The sequence below is a fragment of the Anopheles coustani genome, chromosome X (genome assembly GCF_943734705.1).
Source record: "Anopheles coustani chromosome X, idAnoCousDA_361_x.2, whole genome shotgun sequence".
NCBI lineage: Eukaryota > Metazoa > Arthropoda > Insecta > Diptera > Culicidae > Anopheles > Anopheles coustani.
The window spans coordinates 7,543,420-7,565,812 of NC_071290.1; the positions used below are offsets into that span (position 1 = coordinate 7,543,420).

The window sequence follows — 22,393 nt, forward strand, 5'->3', positions numbered from 1 at the left end:
ACTAGGGGAAAGGGTGGCTTAAGGTGAAGTTAACGTCTTCGTCCGTAAGTAACCTCTGGGATCCTCATGAGGACGTCATACACGTCGACGAAATCGATACGGTCCGATCCATTAGGATGTCAGGCGCAATTCCACGCTTATTAGCGCCTGTTAATTATAAATTACGCCGTTAATTGAATCATCCCAACAACCATATGGGAGCGTGGTGGGGATGAGCTGTGGCGATGCTGGGAATCGGAGCTGATGGGACGTTACCGTAATGAGTTTGTCGCATGCTCCGGAACCGAATATTACTCAGAATTACGCGGAGGCTCTGGAAAACCCACCCGTCGTCGTCTCGTCACTCGGCAGCGGGTGGATTGTTTCAGCCCGTGTATCCGGACCGGTTAAAATGGGGCGGCAGGAAGCGCAGTTTCGTGTTGTCAAAACTTCACCGCCATCGCCGGTACGAGAAAGGCGGGCACATGACAAGCGAGTGGCGAAGTCGCTCGGTTTCGGCCCAACCTGATGACGTTGATAATGTTGATGATTGAACCGGCTGAAGTGAAGGAAGGACAGGGGTTCCGAAGGGGGTGGGGAGGGAGGCTTGATGCTTCTTACTACCATCCGCTAGAGGGGCGTGTGAAAAAGGCCCATCCAAAGCGTCTTCCCTCCCATCGTCCACCATTCATCGATTGTTTTGCTTCGGTATCAGCTTGCCCGAACGTGCGGTACGGGGCGGAGTGGAGAAGCTGGTGATGGTAGCGGTCAAACTTTGACTTGCCAGAAGTCAAATCTTTTGGGAAAGGATCGCCAACCCTGGTGCGGGTGGGATGTCGACACGCAGAAAACAAATCAGGCCCCGACCAGACCACTAATTTTCCGGTTAATTAAATATTGAATTAATTACCACACGGTGGTTTGCACGGGAAGCCAAAGGGGGGGGAGAAAGCGAGCGGGGGTGGAATATTTGGGACGATTTTGGCACCACATCGAACAACCCTCTGCGGACGACTGATGCCGTTCGGTGGTTCGGAGAGTCTCGAGCGAACGAAGGTGTGATGATGGACTTTAGTCGTTGAAAATTATAGAAATTTTCCACCATAAACCGTTAAATATCTCTCAGTGCTTTCTTCCTCATTTATTCATTTTTCAAATGATTTAAAAGAATTCTAAAGGGACAAAAGAAAGCGAAAAAATAAATAAATAAAGTGGAAAAAAGAATACAAATTCAAAAAAGTGAGATAAGTGCACAAAACGAAACAGTTTTCAACGGCCAACGAAAGTTGTCTAATAATTCACAAAACAAGTAAAAACAAGCCGAAAACAAACATTCACAACAAGAAAGATTATTAAACATAAAATGTACAGCAAACCTTAAGAGAAAACCTTAAGAAAAAACTCAAAATAAAACACTATTAGTTTTCAGTTTATCTGAGAAAAAAACAGTGGAATGGCTCAAGTATCTTAAAAACAAATGAAACATTAGATAAACATATCAAAAAAGTAAAATACATTTTTAGCTAAAAAAAGAATGTCATTATTCATCTCCAACGGTTTTAAAAGATTTCTCCGAGCAGATGACAAAAGTCGTGGATGTTGATGGAACAAGTTGGTGGAGTGTCAAGAATAGCTGCTGCTCTATACCGGATACGAAAACAGATGATGAAAATAGTGATATGATAAATGTGATGGCATTTTGGCTTTCGATCCAGCTGATACCGTCGAAGAGCGCAGAAAGAACAATATCGTTTGAAACAAGATTACGCTAGCATAAATAATTTATTTCCTTGCATTCCTAGCCACTGTTCGGGCGTACGGGTAGACCGTCTTGTCGATTGCAATGAACAGCGATCCGGACGCTGATCCGCTGTGGATGAGAGGAAGGGAAGCGGTTATTCGATAGCAGACGTTCACCGGGTGGAACGAGAGGCACCTACTTGTTGAACAGGCCGAAGTCGTCTTTGGTACCGGCGGAGCAGTCGTTCCGCTTGAAGTTATAGTAGGACGAGCACGCCGTACCCTCGAAGATGTTCTGCCGATCTAGCGAAGCCCGGAAGTACTCGACCGCCTTGAAGTGGCTGCAGATGAACTGAACTGAAGAGAGGAGGGAGCGGTGAGTCCTCGCGATGGCTTCGGACGAAACGGAGGGAACTTACGGTAGGACTTGGTAGTGTCGTTGTTGACCAGTGGGAACTCGCAGCCGGGCTGTGGACTTCCACCGCTGTTCGCGTAGTAGTCCTGGTGGCCGACGTTCATCGTCGTGCCGATGATGTTCTTGTCGGTGTGTATCGCCTGCACGAAACGGGCGTCGGTCCGGTCCAGCCGCCGGTCGGTCGACACCGGAATCGGCTTGGTGAAGCCCGGTCCGGCCGGGTCCAGCCCGATAATGACCGGCACCTGTCCGCCCAGGTAGGCACCGGCGATGCCAGAGATGTGCGCACCCATGCTGTGCCCCACCAGCGTCACCTGCTCGATGCTGAAGCTCCTCTTCAGCACGCTCTGCACGAACTTGCCGAGGTACCGGCCAACCTTGGGCGTGTTCCGTGCGGCCAGGTTGTACTCAACGAGCGCGAGCGGACTCCAGTCCACGGCGCAGATGTTGCCACCGATCAGCCGAAGGTAGTCGGCCACCGTCTGCTTCACCCACGTACGATTCACGTTGTCGGTCCAACCGTGCGTCAGGAAGACGATCGGTTTCGATGGGTCCAGCTTCTCCGCCAACCGTGGATCATCCACGTACGCTTGCACGTACTCCGGTTGATTGCTGCAGGCAGAACGAAAATAAAAACAGGTTAGGGGACGCTACCACACAACGTCCAACAACTCACTTGGTCGCACACCAGAAGGTGACGTCCGTGCTGACGTCATTCGTGCCGAACAGCAACTGCGAGAGGGTGTTTCCAAACGCCCCGATGACGGTACCCAACCGATTCGCCAACAGATCATCCTGGTCCGCTGTACAAACAGTCAGAGAGAATACAACAACGGTGAGTGTGCTGCTTTGTTCGAACTCCAGGTATCTCTGGGAAGTGCCTTGGGCAGAACACTCTCCCCCCTTCAGGCAACTCCTTATCTCCGACGCCCTGCTCGACGTGTGTAAATACAGGGATTTAATGAAACCAGAATAGTTTCGAAACAAATAAAAACGACAATGAACATTCAAAGGTAGGTCTCATCCACTACGCTGGAGCTCGCTCCGATGATTTCCTATTTTCATCGACATTGGAATAAAGAGACCGGGAGGACTACTATGGCGCTCCGAATGACCCCCACTTGATGGTGGATAGCGAACCAGTCGGTATTGCCGGCCACTTATCGGGCAGCCTATTCATACCGTACGTACTTGTGCGTCACAATGTAGGAAGTAGGACTGAATCCAGTGCAGAAAAGCCGTAGCTTCAATATCCCGAGCCTAGGAAGCCTAGGTGCTTTAGGAGTTGGAACTCCCGGGTAGCCAAACATTGCAGAAGTTCTAAAATCGTGATGGATTTAATATCGAGAAGGACCACAAAGACACTAGAAGCTTTAAAATACCGATTCATTAATGCGACCAAGCCACTCTGGAGGCATCGACAACTGTCGACGGTGCTAGTACTGGCAATCATAACCTTAAGAGAGCCACGACTTCCGCCTGCAGTTGGCATTCATTTGTAATTCTACTCTTTTAATTTGTTGCATAAAAACCCTATTTCCAACGTTTGATTTCTCCAGCTCGGGAAATGGACTCTTCACTGGAACGTTCAGCCGGGACTAGGGCCAAAGACCGCTCTGGCAATCGACGGTTCGGTACGGGCTCGGCAAAATGGCCTCGCCAGTGGATAATGACCACCGGGAACGCAACGCAATGCCAATGGCAGTGGCAAAAGCAAAGTAAACAACGCGCGAACAGAGGAAAATAAAAGGAGCAAACGACGTAAAAAATGGGAAAACTCCGACCCTGGAGGTTTTCCCCCGTGTCCCACGGGGACGGGGAATGATGGGAAAATTTATGTGCCCACCAGTCCGAACGTGCTCGAACTATGCATCTGTCTCTCTCGTTCTCTCTCATTCCGGCTAAGAAACGAGGAAAGCCGATGGAAAAAAGGAAAACACAAAATTAAATGTAAAAAACTGCGCGCTATGCAAAGCAGAAGAGTGGAGCTGTGCGGCATCGATGGTTCGCCATCGGTTGTAGTACAACGGATGCTCCCGATGCACGGATCCAATAGCTTTACAATCGACATACTGCCTCGCGTTCGATAAAAGCCTGACCATTGTACACCGGTACACTCACTCAATGGACGGGGGGAGAGGGGGCGGTGTACTGTAATGCCATTTGCAAACGTTCGAAATTTGTTTTCTTCTCCCCCCCCCCCCTCTCTCCACCCAAGAGGGACGTCGACTGGACAGGCAAAAATACAAGAAAAAACACCCCCCACGGGCATCGTGAACCTATCTCACGGTCCGTGGAGAGATGGAGAGTCACCAGTGGGAGTTTTGTTCTTCACGTTCTTCTTCTTCCGTCGCCCGCTGTGTTTTTGTGTGTCTGGGTGTAGGGGTGAGTGTTTTGAGTTTAGTTTTCTCCTTTTTAACTCAACCCTTTTCGACTCAACCCCAAACCAATCAAACGCAGTGCACCATTGTTTGGTGATACGTTGTTAGTTTTCGTGTACCTCCTCTACCACCGGTGGACAATGGGATTACGGCTGGGATGAACGTCGACGTTCTCCATCGATTTAATTGACCAATTTGTAGATTTTAAACAGATGTCGTATTGACTTAGGAGCAGTAGAAAAAAGATTCCCAAATTTTTACGAAGCGGAAAGTGGAACATGAAGTAATCAATTGCATTTTACCAGCTGAACTATGCATTTAAAAAATATTACACTAGTATAATATCAATAAACGAGTTTGTTGCCGTTATTAATACATTAAATCATAATTTCATGAACCTACATTTAACATCTAATAGAGGAAAGATAGATAAAAAGATAGAACAAATATACGCGTCGTATAAAAACCCGTTGCAATTGCTTAACACATTGTTAACTGTTACCAAAAACATGACGATTCTGTCAACAACGTTCACCCAAGTGAGGTGTTAAGGTATAAAAGTCGTTGCAGTAAGCTAAAAAAGTGCAAGCTAACTGAGATTCACCCAAGATTTAAACATCCACTTCCGAAAGTAAAAGGCACCGATTTAAGAACGAGGTAAAACAATCAAATTTTATAGCAACAGTACGCAAAACCTATACAAAGTTGTATATACTCTGCAATCGTAATTTACATTTTTGTTTAAAGTTGTGCAAATATTTGGATCGTTTATGTAATCAACCTATAATACTTGTCGACTTAAAGTTGAACCCTGAACAACAACAAAAAATAGGTAGTAAATAAAAATACAAGCAAACGTTGGTGACAAAATTCAACTGATCGAAAACACTCGATTACGTGTATTTACAAGACCCGTTGCAATTGCTTAACACATTGTTAACTGTTACCAAAAACATGACGATTATAGCAACAGTACGCAAAACCTATACAAAGTTGTATATACTCTGCAATCGTAACTTACATTTTTGTTTAAATTTCTGAAAATATTTGGATCTTTTATGTAATCAACCTGTAATACTTGTCAACTTAAAGTTGAACCCTGAACAACAACAAAAAATAGGTAGTAAATAAAAATACAAGCAAACGTTGGTGACAAACTTCAACTGATCGAAAACACTCGATTACCTTATATACATGAGCATTTAATCAAACTGTATTAGGACTGAACTTTCTGCTGCTGAATTTTCAAATGTATTTTTTCCTAAGACCTGCGGTTTATCCAAATGGGACAAGGAATTTTTCAGGAATCATAAACTGTTAACGCTGAATGAATTTAAATCGTTGAGTTAACCGCAAATGTTTAGTAAAACCGCCTACTGTGCAGCGTCACACACTGGACAAGTCCTTCGGCGCATCGGAAGCAGTAACGCCGTTAGGATTTGCTGTCGATGAAAAATTACTTTGCCCAAACCGGTTTCGGGAACCGTTTCCGAGATGAATGCACCCACTGATGATGTTGTTCTCGAGTGCGTACTGTTTTAAATGCGTACGTCGGTGAGTTTCTTCAAACGTTCGGTTTGAGCGACGATCTTTTTGCGTGTTTGCTTTGCTTCCGGCTCAACGGGTGTCTCATCAACTTCCAGAGGTTGGAACTGGAAAGCGGCTCAACCAAGCCGTCCGGAAAAGTGGACCGCCACCATCACCGTTTCCCAACTGACTTCCCGAGGTTGCACGACGTCGTGATCGTCTTAACCGGAACGTTAGAAGGAGGCTCCGATGGAAGCAGATGCCAGCGCTTATAAAGACCGAGGAGGTTGGAACAGCTGACGGTGAGAAATTGATTGAAGCAACAGAGAAGAGCCTTACGAGTAGCCGCCGGAAAAAAAACGGGGAACGCCCCGGGAAAAGGAAAGTTGGCCGGGGGCCAGCATAATGATGGCGTTGTTTTTTTATTCGCGGGACCCACTATCGATCGGCAGGAAGCCGCCGTTCCTTCACTCCTTCGCCAAGGGTTGAGAAATGAATAGGCTTCCGGTGCGGTGAATCTATTATTCCGCCTCGCTGCACTCGCCAGCTATTTATGAAATATGCTTCTCGCACGTGATTCCCGGTTCATCATAAGGCTTTTTTTTTACTTCGTTGCCTCATCCTCAAATGATGCATGTAATGAAAGAGAGGGTTACCAGCGTAACGGGTGTTACAAGCTGCCGAGAGAGAGTGAAAGGAAAGAACACCCAGAGACGGTAATAAGAAACCGAAACAAATTTGCACTCTATCAAACGGTACCTGGGCACAAGATTCAACGGCTCCTGGGTCCGTCCCCGGTCCGTGGATTAAGTCGGTGGAAAACACACAACCACAGGCAGCGTAACAGCAACATACAGACACGCGTAATCTATTTGTTTGGCGCTACAATTTACGGCTCGCTTCATTTGAATTAAATAAATCAAAAATATTACCCTCGGCGGTATGATTAATCTGCCGCACCCGGTGCGCTCCCAGGGAAAGGGGCTGGGGCGGGGAGAGGGGGGGGGGGGGGAGGATAAATTGGCCAGACGAAGGATGGGCCGATGCCCTGCTTTTTTCCCCCCACTTTTCTGGCTTCCCTTCACCCCTTAAAGAGCCCTTCCAGGGGCGTCCATTTTGATTTGGAACGAATAAAATAATGCAAAAGAAAGCACACCCACACACACACACACATGGTCGTTTGTGACCGTATGGTGATGAGTGGGAAGCACACATATTCCGCTCACGTGCCCTTTTCGTGCTGATCTAATCTCGAGTGCCGGCGCCCCGGGGAATTTTTGTGTTGTTCGCATTCACCCCAACCCCCCCTCCGTTCGCTCACCTCGGGCGAGGCGGCGTTTTCCCCCCCTCGGGAAAATTATATCTATTGTTCTGGGCCACAGGGCCCTTCAACGTGCTTTTATTAGAGCTCCCCCGGAATGTATGCAATCCGGTGCATGCACAATCCGGTGCCACCGATCCGCTCCGGAATCGGATTGCCAAGAAGGTGAGTGCGAGGTTCAATCGATTGACATTTGATCGGGCGTTTGTTTTTGCTCGGTGGTTGGCTCGAAATGATCCTTTGGAGGAAAGCAAACGAAGCAAACGTCCCGAGTTTCTAAGCGTTCGGATCTATTCTGGCCATCAACTCCCGGGGGCCACGAACTACGGATCGCGCCATCTACCTTTTCTTTTTTAAACCGTTCCACTCCATCAGACTGCGTGAAATGTCGCAGCACTAAATGAACGATTGGGCAGGAAGAGGAGTGAACAAAACGAAAAGCAACTCGACCCCAAACCGCTTTTCGCAGGAAGCGGTGGATTTGTTTGCTTTTCCGTTTTCTTGCGACCGGTTTGCTGATTTTTCCCTCCCCCCATTCCGTGGTCCCAGCGTCGGAATTAACGAGCAAACCACCGAGCTGAACCGAGCCAGTACATCAGTTCAGCCGGGCGAGAGAATTTAACAAGGAATCACCCCGGTGGAAAGGCACTGCCAACCTTTCGCCGCGATAAGCCGAAAAACGACGTAAAAGCATCAACCATCACCGAGTGGGACTGTCATATTTCACGCGGAGGGGGGCGAGAACCCCCCCACCTTGGCCAGAAAGGGGCCACGGCGTGAATAAAAAGTAGTAGACATACACCCGCGCCATCGGCCAGCTCGGGAGACGGAGTTGTGCCTCCGGGGTGGCTCTACTTAATCCGATTGGCCCCGACGTTTTACCGCCGTTAAACTGAGGACGTAAGACTTTGCTGCCATCTGTGCCGTAGGCTAATATAACGTAACGCTCACCGGTGCACGCTTAAGCTGGACAGCGCGTTTCTCGTTGAGGCGTCACGTAGAAATGAAAATTTACGAGCTCACACCTGACGCGGAAGCGGGCGTCCGAGCCGAGCTCTTAAACGTCGCGCACGCCGTATTTCCCGGGGCATTAAGCACCTCGGACAGCGCTCTCGAGCCCCCGCCCCCCCCTCCCCCCCCCCGTGCGAAATCTTCTGGCGTTTTCTAAACGTTGCCGGTGGTAATGGAAGGTGACCTGCTAGAAGATTGTAGCTTTCTCAAGACGAACAATCCTAGAAAATGTACCCCGCACTCACCACCGTTGCGTACTTATTTATATAACATGTTTGATTGTGATTGAGCTTCCTCGAGGGCAGCCATATTGGGTACAAAACTTACGCAGAAACGAAAGCAGGTCATCCTGTCGGGCGCCGTAGCTGGCCAGGGAGTCCTTGGATGAGTTCTGCGAATACTGCAAAAGAAAGAGAATCTTTACTAGTGGTGCTAATTAATGAAAGTTCCCTTTACATGTTTTCATTCCGATTTATTTATAGATTTCTGTGCTGAGAAGTTTAGCAGAGTGTTGTGTAAGAGCCAGGTGTGCGATAGTTTAGTGCCAAACTTTAAATTTGGAGCAAGTAGATTCACAAATCATTTCAAGCAGATTGGAAAAGAGGACCATCACTTACGCACTTGTGTACCATACTATGCGCCTAGAAGTATGCAATCAAAATTAAATAGCAGTGAACAAACCAACTACAAAATACAAAACAATCACAAGCAACCGCAACTCGAACAAGAACAGATTTTTATAAAATTTTCCATTTCATCTTCGTAAACTTAAAATAAGATTGAAAATACGCACTCGATTCGTAAGCGTATTTAAAATACATTCAGCAAGGTAAGAACAAAATCAAACAGTTGGTAATGTGTTCGAAAAGTACATCTTATTTCCTTTACCTTCGTGTAAATTAATGTATCTTGGCAAAAAAGAAGGGAAAATAAAGTTGTAAGCATATAACTAAATCAAAACAAGGGTAGTCGTTGAAAAAAAGACACCATAAACTGAAAACGAAATGAGAATTTGTTTGTAGGTTTGGAACGTATAAAATTGCGAAAAGCGAGGTAAAAGTGATTGTTTTTGATAAGAACAAGATATCTATTAAAGTCATTTGAAGGGGAAAATAAAATATCTATAAGCATATAACTACATCAAAACAAGCGTATATGTAGAAGAATAAATAAACAATAAACTGAAAACGAAATGATAATTTGTTAGTAGGTTTGAAACGATTAGAATTGGTCAAAACATGGGAAAAGTGACTGTTTTTGATGAGAACAAGATATCTATTGATGCTTCAAACCAGCTTTTTTTGCATCCTACTGCCTCTCTAAGGCCCTGAGGAAGACACACTTACATCCTCCCAGATTGGACATCCTTTGCATCCCATAAAACACCCACCGTTGAGACGGATCGGAGCGGGAAGTGGGGTAAAGCTACCAAACACACCTTATTAGCCCAGTTTAGCAGACGATGGCGGAAAGAAAAACATCAATCCACTCACACTCCCCAAGCCGGAGAAAAAATAAATAAAAAAACAATCATTAAGCGTCCCTTTTGTCCATCGTCATCTTTAATAATAAACGGATTACGGGGATGGAGGGGTGGCGGTGAACCCATCTTGCATCCACTTTTTTTGTGCTTTTCGTGTTTTTTTTTCTCGCTGTCCAAGTTTTCCCAGCGTTGTTCTGTTCTACTCTACTTCGGCTGTCCTCCTTCGAGCTGGCGTTCTCAACAATAAAGGAAGATTATCCCAATCGTCCCGTTTCACGCTGGTGCACACAAAAGGTGCACATTGGGGCGGGTGGTGGGAGGTAAAATGGCGGGAACCAGGGAAACGGCAGGAACGGGTGTTGAGCGAGTGGTAAGATTTACTGAGGAAAACTTGGCACGAATTTATGAGACAGACGGGCTAGCAGCGTCGAAGCCGCCTCGGGCGCTCGGGAAAGGACGCTCAGCCGTTGCAGCCGGTTTTCTTCCACTCCTTAGTATGTTTACGTCCCCCCCTCCCCCCCCCCCCGTCCCCCCTCCCCCCTGTGCCATTGCACGGCGCTAAATGATATATTAGGATGACAATGGACAATATTATCGTAGATTTTTGCTGCAGCTTGCTTCCTCGCTTCCGAGCTAACCGGATGAAATATCGGGTTTTGAGGATATTTTGAGTGGGAGAGGAACCTTGGAGGACCCACCCAGCAGGCAGAGCAGGGCGGTGGCGAATCGGAGGCCGATGCGGGTTTCGGTCAGGGCTGTCAGAACGAAATGACACTTGCTGACCGGCCCGCCACCAACCAGCTGCCGCTTTTGGAGGGGGGTGGGAGGACGGCATCCAATCTCCGGCACCTGTTGAGCGCCCACGGAACGCTGCAGGGCAATGGCAACGTGATCCGCCATTGGAGAAGGAAAATGCCGGGAAAGAGTTACCAAGATCCGAACGCTTTCCACCCCCGGAAGGTGAATGATCGAAACGATGCCATTTTGATGATGCTCCTAGCGGGCTGACGGGGGGGGGGGGGGAGCAAGTGGAAAACCCCGCCGGGTGGAGGAGAAGGAAAATCGGTTGCAATATTTCACGATGGTAAGACATTTTATCATAATCTTACATACAATTGCGAAGCGCTGGCGAAGTGGCGAACCGTCTCGAACACAGGGGCGGGATCGAGGGGCGATGGCAATATTAAGAGCCATCCGAGACTTTTTTTCTCGCTCTGTCTTTTCCCCTTAATCCCCCCCCTGTGTAAGGTGTGAAAATCCCACACGGGGCGGGTGATGTAGCACTTCTGTCCGGTGGAAAATTCATCCGTTCGCGCGAGAGAAACCGACAGCTTCCCGATGCCCGAGGCACGCAAACGGTTCGGACAAATCAACATCTGACAGGCGCTTGCCTCAAGCACTGGGAACAATATCCGGCGTAGCTTTCGTCACCATTGAAGAGTTTCTAGAAAAGTCCATGAAAAGCCAAACTCGCATAACAACTTCAAAACAGTTGACAGATTGAAAGAGAATGCACATGAAAAACAAGCAGTAAACAAACTAAACATGTCACAAACCTATGAGCACAATGGAGACTTAAGGCCAAGGGTTTAAGAACTGTTTCCGTCATGCACCACATCGCTGTTCAAAATCACCTTGTCATTATTTGCATTTTATCCTCTATCTTCTCTTTCTCTAACTACTTATTGTTTTTAATTTTTTATGAACTTTGCCAAGCTAATATGTAAGTTATGTTTCGTCAAACTTCGTAAGCTGCCAAATTTGTCGAAATGTTCAAGTCCTACGCACACTCCAAAGTTATTTTAAATTATTATTAGAAACTTTACTGCCTATGGATACGTACACAGAAATCCTTCTTTGCAATTAAATTATTTATAGTTTTATCTAGCGTATTACGGAAAAATACAAACTAGAATAGAAAATTTCAACGAGTAAGAAGAAGGGAAATTAGAACATAAGTTTCAAAAACTTCAATCAACCAAAAATGGTCATTTTCTGCAATATTTTAACAGCCAAGGCTAGCGAAAACGTGAGCATTGAGTTTGGTTTGCTTTCACGAGGAAAAAAAATCTAGAGAAAAACTCAACCCGCTTATGTTAAGGAATTGATTATGTTTAACTGGTTCAGCCATCAGAAAGAAAATAAAACTGGTTAATTGATTAAGGATGACGTTGTGGATCTTTACTAGATTAAGTGTTTCTTTTACTATAATGAATGCCCATCGCACCAAAAGTAACGCAGGTTAAAACGAAGGTACTAAATGTGTTGTTCCCTTTTCCGAGCGTGTTTCGATCGCCAATTTCCCGAGCAAGTAGAGGTGTCAACCTTCCCAAGGGTCAATCGAAAGCATCGGGTGTATGCGCGGGGGTTAAAGTAATGGAAATTGACACATGCCACGCCTTACCATCCACCGCACGACCCGCGATTCCAGAACCGCAGCGGGCAGCGGATGTCGAAACAAATGCTCAATAAATAACGATTTTATCAAACCCCCGGACTGCAACCGCATCTTCCGGTTCGCTCTTTACCCTCCGTCCCGGAAGTGGAGCTGCACGAGGCTGTTGGGGAATTATTCCTAAATTGCCCCGAGTCCCAATTAGAGCAGGAACGTGCGGGGGCCAAGCAGAGGTGGAACAGGTTGTAAATGTCACAACGCGAACGCAGTGCAGCATGCTGCCAATGTTGGTAGAATCGAACATTGTACGAAATGGTTGTGTTTTGTTTGTTGAAAAAGTAAACCATTTGGTTTTCTATCCTCTACAAATATCATATTTTTGCATTTTTGTAACGAATGTATTGTTTAGTGTTGCTTTATTAGGCCTTTTCAATATTTTTATCTTGTTTATACAAAATTTAACATTTTTATAGTTCTAAATGGGTATTTTGGTTTTATGTTTTCCAGTTAATCGTTTTTCTGGTTCTTTTCAACCTTTGCTACACTGAAAACTAGACATAAACTTAAAATTGCTGCCTTTTCGCTAGGATTCAACAACAAAAGACGGAAAATGAATGTTACTACAGTATTTGAAAACAGTAATTTGCAGCCCAAGTTAAAATTCATACTCCGAGGCGGATTAAGCGTTCTATGAGCCCAAAGCAGATAGAAGTTGAAGGCTTCAAAAACGTGCAATACATTAACTATTCAATTTTTTGTTTCAAAAGTTGTGAAATTTAAATTTAAATGAAACTATACACTTTTAGAAAGGAATCAAATTTAAATTTAACCACAATTTTTCTCAATGTTATGCCAAAGTAAAAGTTTCATTGCCAAACGCCTGACTTTGAAAACCTTATGGTATGAAAAACAATAAATCAGCTTCCAAGAGAATCATGGATGTAAAAATGAAAATCGTGAATGGTTTGAAAAGGAAAAAAGCATATGTTAAATGTTAAGAAAAACTACTGTATTTAGGAAATGTGCAGGATATTTCTTTTGCTAATCCCTGTCTATTATCCTCAAACTATTCCGAGAATTTTCCTCTCTCTTAAAAAAATCATTTCACTGATTGCTTAATTTTGGTTAATTCAAAAACCACTGAACCTTTTATGCGTCAAAGTGCAATTTAAGTTCTTCATTCACTTTCATTCAAAAGTAAATTCACAAACTTATTCTTCTCTTGCTTTGGTTAGAGATGCATCAAAGTATTTTTGGAGGTATGAAAAAATGCGACTGGAATAACGAAGTAATTTAACGTAGAAATGGAAAGAAGATAATTTTATAACAAAGGTACATGAGATGCACAATAAACTTGTTTGCGATGAGCCCATTTTCACCATGAACTGAAAAACTCCCCCTCACAAATGTAAGCCAACGAAAGGAGAGAAGAAAAGCGAAGGAAATATTTTAAAATAAACCCCGTTTGGGCCCGCATGGCTAGAATTAGGTCAATATGTAGGCAACCGCACCAGAGATGGTGAATCGAACAGAAATGTTGCAATCGAGTGCACGCCCGACCAACCGAAGGAATTTGCGAGCAAACCCGTTTAACATGCGAGAGCATCAAAGCGTGGTTCGATAAGTTTGTTGATTGAGTCACGGGGAAAAAAAACAGAAAGCTGGAAAAGAAATGGCATTATAAAATAAAGCTAACCTTCCCCTCCCCCTTCAACTTCCCTTCACGAGCGCCCATCCTAGGTTCCATCGCATCGTCCCGCAATTTATCTTCATCCATTTTGTGCGGAATGGAATCTCGGGCGAAGCGAGACGAGTGCACCGACGCTTGCGACCACAGAAAAATATTGACGAAGGTGCTCATCCCGCGCCGGTATAGATCCATCTTCCTTCTTCCACCGAAAGAATCTTATTTTACGTTTCCCTTCTCCTCCTCCCCGCCCTTCCAGCGGCCATCCGGTCCGGTGTGGACAGCCCACTCCCCTTCCCCCGAACCTGTCCAATAAAACCACTCCAGTATCAATCATGCAAACATATTCAACCGCTCGCCCTTCCGTGCGCACCCTGATTACATTGCCTTTTCCCCCGCAACCCTGCACAGCGACGACAGCAGGTGCAACAATCCCCCGGAACAACCGAACCTCATTTCCCAGCCCGGGGTCCTTGCACGAGTGCCAGCTGCGTTAGCCTTTGATGTGCTTTCGGCTAACCCTCTGTCTATCCCATCCCAAATCGGGCTAATCCCTCTCTCTCTCTCTCTCTCTCGCTCCCTCCTTTTTCCCCATCGGTAGGGGCAGCGTTGGAGGGAAGGGTTTACTTATTCAAAAATAACTGTCAGCCCCAAAGTTTTACATGCTCGCCGCTGCGGTGGATAAGGCGGAAGGAAAATCTGATTCCCGGGGACGACAAACACACACACACACCCGGAAAGGGGAAAAGCACCCTCCGTTTTCACTCACGTGTGTGAGGGCTGGGTGGGAGGAGGGTGGTAGTTCAAATTGAAACAGAAAACGAATGCATTCCGTGCATCCTCGGGGCAACGTGCAACAACGTCTTTGCAGCGTGGGCCATTTTCTGCAGATTCGCTTTGTTCGTTCCCTTCGTTCTGGCCGACGGTGCTTTTGGACACCTCTTCAGGAAACATAAGCACACACACAGACACACAGACACACACTACAACGCTCGGGAACGCGGAATGTCTCGGTTCGTTTTACATCTGCAAAGGGCAAGGCAAAAGCGGTTCCCTTTCTGAGTGGCCGCCCGGTTGTGCAGCCCGAAAATTTAATATCGCACCACGGACCCGAAACGAACGCGAACAGTTGACGGCATCTTCAGACGGTTCTCCCCCTGCAGAGGGAGAAAATTCTTGTACACTTTCCACCCTACTCCAATCGTGTTTTGGGTATCTGTTTTTTTTCCTGCTTAGTAACTGTTTCGCAACAATCTCTTATCCAATTTCTAAAAGCTAGTCGGGAATGTCTTCCAATGTTTGATTGCTATAAGGAAACCTGTGGCTATATGCATCACAAGGGACAAAAACTATCCCTTTAATAGAGCTAGAGCTATTTATTAATCGATTAATTTTCAAAATCCTACAATCGAAGTATAGAACAGATGAGCAAAACAAAAAAGTTGTATGTCATACTTCCAAGAAGTAAATACATTTTTCTCAATTTCTAACGATGCTAGTTTTTGGTCAAGAAGCACAAATTTACTGCAAAAATAGAACCTTCTGGAGAAATAGAAGTTCTTACGGGGATTTTCAGATAGATATTCCATGTTTATTACAACTTTGTCAGATGAAATCAGAATCGTAGCAGTTATTATCATAATCCTCCTGGTACAGCAGCATGAGCGAAGTACGGAACTAGCAAGTGTACACGTATATCTACATAGCAGGTGGGTTCATAACGAATGAAGCTATTCAATTTCATTGGAACGACAATGAATACAAAAATAAATAAAAAAAAAATGACATGTGTTCAATATGAAAATTAATCAACACTGCTTGTGTAAACATTTCTTTCGTTTTCTAATGAAATCAAAGCGATTCATGCGAGATGAACCCACCTGATATGTTGAACTACCTTGGTGTCCCATTCGTGCGATATACGTTTATACTTGCTAGTTACGTACATCGCTTGACCTGCCATACCAGTTTTATAATATCAACTGCTACGATTCTAATTTCATCTGACAGAGTTATAATAAACATGGTTGCGTTATAAAATCAACTGGTACTGTTGGAATATCATGTGCTGCAGTTATAATAAATACTGCTACTGTTATGATATCATCTGAAAAAACCCTGTATGTATGCAAGTTATGGTTCATTGAGGAGATCATCGAAACAAAAGAGTTGTATGTCATACTTCCAAGAAGTTAATCAATTTCATCAATGTTTTTGGTCAAGAATTTAACGTAAAAATAGCACCTTCTTGAGAAGAAGAAGTTCTTAATGAATCAATTTAAAGCATTTTCAGGAGGTTGGAAGCCTTTTTACGAAACGATTTAACTAATCCCAGCTTTAACTATTAGAAACTAACAACTAGGAAACAAGTTCGAACTTTTTGCTCGCTTTGAAGAATGAGACAAAACAAAGAATAAACACACATAAATAAATTTCCGAATAAAGCAAATCGGAATTATGCAAATTAAATGGTAAAGTGCACATACAATTCTGTTAAGGTGCAGTTGCGGTGGAAAGTTTCAATTTCCATACCATCCATATTTAAGTTGGCTTTAGAGGATGGAAGATTTTCCGATTTAAATCGATTAACCGTGATGTACGAAAAGAAGTTTTAAAGTTTAAAATGGCTACAAGCTAAACACACTCTAACTTTGCTTTAAGTGGATAGTAATGCCTTCGTTTAGCATTTCAAACATGCTGAGAAAACCATGTTGGAGCTGTTCCGCTGAGAAAACCCTTTTCCCCCCGGGGCCGGGAAATGGGAAAGAAAAACACACGCAAACACTCAGGAAAACCGCGGTTCATCGTACCGCGGTACCGCGGGGTGAGAGGTGAGAGATGTAAAATAAAGTACCATTTTCTTTTACTTACCGCGCTCGGGTAGCCGTACGGTGCGGCGCTGGTGGCGGTGGGGGCGGCGACGAGCAGCACCATCAGCCCGGACACGGTCAGCAACGCGGACACGGCCGACGACATCAGGCAGGTGACATGTGTGACGGGAAAAATGAAAAATTCCCCCCGAACCGACCGCCTGCCGGAGGTGAGAAACGGAGCAAAGGGGCGTACAGGCGAAAGGGAGCGGTTAGGTGATGAATCAACCGGAAGCTCGTTGATTTATGCAAAAATGCCTGCCAACCGGCGCCAAATCAAATCCGGACGCCAACCAAACACCCGGGACTGGAGTTTTCGCCACTCGTTCGTTTCTTTTCCAAACCGAAGCGCAGGGCAACTCCTCCGAGAGCGCTACCTCTGGCGGATAGACACCCGCCAGAAGATAGGTGTCGGTGTGTCCTTGTGCGCTCCCACCCGGTGTACTTTTGGCATCCGAATCTTGAGGCACCCCGAATACCCGCCGACCTCTTACCTCCAATTTGTACAGGACTTCATCGCTTTCACAGGCACACTCTCCGCGAGCGGAGCTATATCCCAAGAGCTGGCGCAGTTTGGCGTGGATGGCGTCCCGGGAGATCCTCACTCGCACGTTTTAGGGTGTCTGTGTGTGTTAGTTCGTTACTCCTTTTTCGTTTTCGCGCTGTTTGCGTTCTTCTCGTCGATTCAGGTGCTTGTGGCTGATTCGTTCGTTCGTGTCCACCCGCACCTGCTGCAAACGAGTAACTTATTGCTTTCCGATTCGGTACGATCGCACCGTCGACCGTTTTGCTGTCACTGCTCCAGCTGCTCGGCACAACGCTCACTGTGGTGTGTTGGACTAAAAACAAAAAAAAACAAATCCCCGGACCACAGCAGAAGCTACCATACACGAAGCTTAGAGTTTTCTTGGCAGTTGATTGTAGGTTGTGTTGTCGAGATTCTTGGCAGCCTTTTTCGAGAACTTCTGCAGAGGAGATGCTCGTTGTCCTTCCCGATGGGATATCTTTCCTTTGAGCGAATGATTCTTGCGGTACTTTCTCGTTTTCCACAAAATATGTAGCTGGAAAAGGAAAGAGAGAAAGTCTAATCAGTCCCGACAATTAGTTCTAGGGGAAGTAACTCTATATTCTAAGAAAAAGCTGTCTTATATAAGTGAGATCTCAGCTACGTGATGGGAATAAACAATATCCAACCTTCTCACCAAGTACAGCACAAGCACGAGAAAAAAGAGTAAATAAGAAATCAATCGAAAAACGACCTATTTTCACCAAAAACAAACTATCTACGAAGGCGACACATCATTCTAAACCGGTTGCCAGCTATCGCCGTAAACTTTCCATAGACCGAGCGTGTCAACGAACGCACCGGTGCGAATCTGGACGTCAATAGCCTCGTCCCAACACGGTGCAAACGATCGAGCGGCGAACGAGTCAAGCGCTGCGACTCTGGTGCGGGTTCGGCATCCGGACGTCAACCTGTTTTATAGAACCCAGCTAACGGCGCTTGCTATCGCGGTCGAATGTAGGTTGAATAGGAGAGTAACCGTCCCAATTTTGTTGATTCTAAAAGCGAAGGCCACCAACCTCTGGTGCTCTGCTGGTATCAGATCCAGCCTCATCAATAGTGTCACGTTTTGCATGAGGCTGTGACGCAAAAGGGTGTCATTGCAGTTGCCAGTAACTCACACGTGCCGTTGCAAAGTAAGCTCATATCCAAGCGAGGCCAAGGTGTGTTTCAAAGCAAATTCTACCGAGCGCACTAGGAGTAATAACATGAGAGATGATCACCGGTGACGTACAAGGTAAACTCTAGCTTGGGAGGCAAAAAAGAGATGCTACCCCTTTGAATGGAACTATTAGAAGTTTGTGACAAGGTTATAGGCTTATCACGATCAGGTTCTTGTTGTTAAAAACACCCAACTGAAATAAACACTGACAATGCGATCCATTATGAAAGAGTTGGCATTACAACTTCATCGTGAAATCCACTAATTGTCTGGACCTACAAAATAATTGCTCAACACTATTATCTTAAAGCAACACTGAGACCAACTTAAACTGGAAATAATCAAAATAAATCTCGCAAGATACGCGCTACCCCTGCTCAAACCAGAATTCCAATCAGGTCCAACTACCTGGAGACGATATTCTGAGCAACGATCAAGTTTGTTCATTTGCACCAAGTATGTCGCTGAACTGATAATTCAGCGAAGACTCGTTCAATTAACACCCCTTTGTTTGTAGCATTTATTCTTGATTTGGTTTGACTGTAGCCTGCTAGCCTGTGTTGAACAAAGCCCGCATTGAAGCGCAGCACCGGTTGAGAGTAGTCGCCCCAAACGGTGTTTTGCCATCCAGGAAGTCTGCATCTCGTATTGAATGGTGCGTTTAGCACATTTCGTTGATCGTCGCTCGTTGTTTAGTGCTCGCAGTGTATTTTGGCAGGGACCGTGGAACTGGAAGCGCGTGAGACGCCATTCGGTAATCCATTTTCACGTTCGGGTGTGCGGCCGAACGTTTTGCTGTAAAACTTTCTCCCATCGGTGGCCTGCTTTCTATGAGATAAACAGATTGCTCATCTTGCTTGCCGGTCGCGGCCCGCGGACTGTGTAAGGCCTTGCTCATCACTCCGATTGCGGCCGGTAAGACGTTTAACCGTCCAAACAAGGTAATCGTACACAGGTGAACCTTGGAGTGAACATGATCTTCAAATCTTGCGCACCCGGAGACCTTGTACAATAGTTAACGAACTGGTTTGCTGCACTTATGGAAACTGCCCGAGCGAAGGGTTCTACCACCGGTTCCTCTATGAGTTACAGAACAGATCGACGTTGTCTTGTACTCGTCTGCTCGTTTAACATCGATCGCAGTAAAAACGTTGTTGTAAAAATAACTGAAACTGACTATACCGGTTACAACTCCATGGGATTGGTCTGCCTTCGCCCGCCGGTTGCGTACCGGTCCCTGGTAAACTTCCTAGCTGCCCACAACTCACGGGATCACTACACCCTGCGCATTCTCTATATCTCCCGCACCAACAAACGGTACCGACTGCCGACAGCGACGTGGCCACGACTTCCGACACGCTAACTAGCAACCGACTGCGTGAACTGCGCGCCATCATGCTGCTGATCCGGCCGAAATTTGTCATCTAGAGCCGCAGCATATGTTTACCCCACTCGTCTTTGCTCCGTCCTCGGGCGGTCTCTTTCGTTTCTGATAAGTTTCCCTTTTCTTCACTTTCTCCCTCACACGCATCTCGGTTGACACTGCCAGTAAACACAGTCCCATTCATCTCTCCCGTCGTCCGGTGTACACAGCATACAAAAAACAACAACAGGTTTCCATCCCGGGGGTGGATGGGGCCGGACGATCTTTCACCTGCGGTGTGCGGTGCGACATCGAACCCCGAAACAGCGATCACTTTCGACGACGACAACGCAGCATCACATCGTCGACCGATAAGTATGCCGGTCAAGCTACGCTCGCCTATCCTAGGTTTCTTCGCCCCAACACAAGTTCACTCCCTCTCTTTCCCTCTCTTCTGAAGCGGATTGATCACGCACCCTCCGTCTCTTGCGCTCTCTCTCCTCCACTCTTCGGATTTAACGCTCATTGTACGCTGGCTTACTTCCTTTAACTCCGGGAGTTCCTCCGATCCCGAATCTCCAAGAGCCGCCGCCCGTACCCTCACGGTTGTTTATCATACGCTTGGATCCGAAAGTTCCGACAGCCGCTCGATGTTGGGTTGGGATCGTCGCCAAACTTTCTTCATGTACAGGCATAGGTTCAGGATGTTGTTTTTGCATAACCACCATATTTGTACAACCAATGTCTCCTCAAGTGAGCCAAAGCATACCTGATAGCTGCTGGCAAACCGGAACGGTTCGTCTTCTGGGGCTTCCCGAGGAACTTCTAGGACTACCTCGGACTGCGAACTGCACGCGGAGAGCTCTCGGTAACTTCTGAACTAGCGATTGGCGACGCGTCCGGGTGTCTATATATCTTCAGCCCGCCAGCCCGGACGCTCGCACGCACTCGCGGGCCGCTCGGATGAAGGCCAGTCCGCGGGATCCGCAGAACGGAAGGCTGAAGGGTTGTAATTTTCGATATAAAACATGCGCTGCGAGTGCTGCCGAGTCGCCGGTACACCTGCCTCGTCGGAGACTGCACGTGCCTAACGATGGGGATGGGAGTAAGAGGATGTCGCAGGATCTAATCTCAGCGTCAAGAACTTGTCAGCTGTCCTTCTCGTATTACTCTACCGAACGAACTTGGGTGAAGACTGGGTTCTTACTATTCTAAATAAATTAAAGAATAAAACTGTAAATCAACAAACAAGTAGAGTTCCGAAAACAGGTGTTAAATCTAGCCAATGGGAGTATAATAGAGTAGAACAAAGGAACAGATTGATAACTTGAAATGATTAATGAATTCTTGAATCAATGACAAACCCGAGTGTCAACTTAAAATATGACAGTTGAACTCACGCAGCTTGTAGAGTTTAATAAAATGTTCTGTTTGATTTGGAATATCGTCAAACACGAGTAAGCTGTACTATTTCATCACAAGAATAAAGTGAAAGTGCTTGTAGAAGGTTTCCGAAATAAAGATAAACACAAGTAATAAATTCACACTGTCAAAAGAATAACATAAAATCAACATTTATCAAACAGCCTAGATTCGAGTTCTAGTAATAAAGCTAAACATGATAAAGAGCGCTCTTCAAAAATATGTTAACATTGTGTAGAAAACAGGCATGTCCAGCTTACGTTGCTTTTAAGAGATAATTAAATTTACTCATCTATTTTATGAATCAACAAAAATGTGTAAAATGTAGTTATTAAAGCCATTTGATCACGGTTTTAGCTTTTTCCAAAGTATTAAATGGAAATTAGAACTGAATATAATTAAAAGCTGTTAAACAATCTTGTTTTACTTGCAGTTATACGAAACAAGAAACGAAAGCACTCTTTTATGACAACATATTTTGACGATGTGTAGAAAACAAATGATGAATGTGGGCATTAAGTCGAATAATGAGGGTAATAATTAACATGATATTGAAGTATCTTCATGATACGAATCTTATCGTCTGATGTTGGAGATAATTAAGCACAAGTTTGTTACGCACCATCCTGTTTTCCATTTCTTCCCACGGAAAGCTTGCCTGCAAGGGACCCAAATTCAACGAAAGCTCATTTCCAGACACCGGCTACTTGTTGTACTTGAGATGATGGAGTTGTGGACCGCCCGGCTGCCTGTCATCGATTTGCAAATTTATCGGTTCTCGATCCTTCCAAACGATCGCGACGAAAGCGCTCGCCCAAGGATGAACCACGCCATGATGGATCGTAAATGGCGAACCTCCCGGAAGCAAAGGGCGTCGACGGACGAAAAAGGGGCCCCGGAATTTGCCTGGAGAATAAATTACGCACGCGACCCCTACGACCGGGGTCGACGCGGGGTGTTGACAGAAGACGATTTTCTACAAGATAATGAAAATGATAGCGAAAAGGAAAGGGTCAAGGGAGTCTTTGCGCTTCTGCGCAGGAAATTCGCTTCAAAAAGGTAACGAGTTAAA

General features: G+C 45.6%; 1 protein-coding gene across 1 annotated transcript; it reads right to left on the reverse strand.

Annotated features, from left to right (window-relative positions):
* Positions 1-1,761: 1,761 nt before the first annotated feature.
* On the reverse strand, positions 1,762-9,006 carry LOC131268972 (lipase member I). Its single transcript, XM_058271281.1, has 6 exons — positions 8,992-9,006; positions 8,704-8,774; positions 2,811-2,942; positions 2,139-2,746; positions 1,920-2,076; positions 1,762-1,849 (listed from the first exon to the last, which is right to left on the reverse strand). Exons 1-6 carry the CDS (start codon positions 9,004-9,006, stop codon positions 1,762-1,764), a joined length of 1,071 nt encoding a protein of 356 aa, XP_058127264.1.
* Between the last annotated feature and the right edge of the window lie 13,387 nt (positions 9,007-22,393).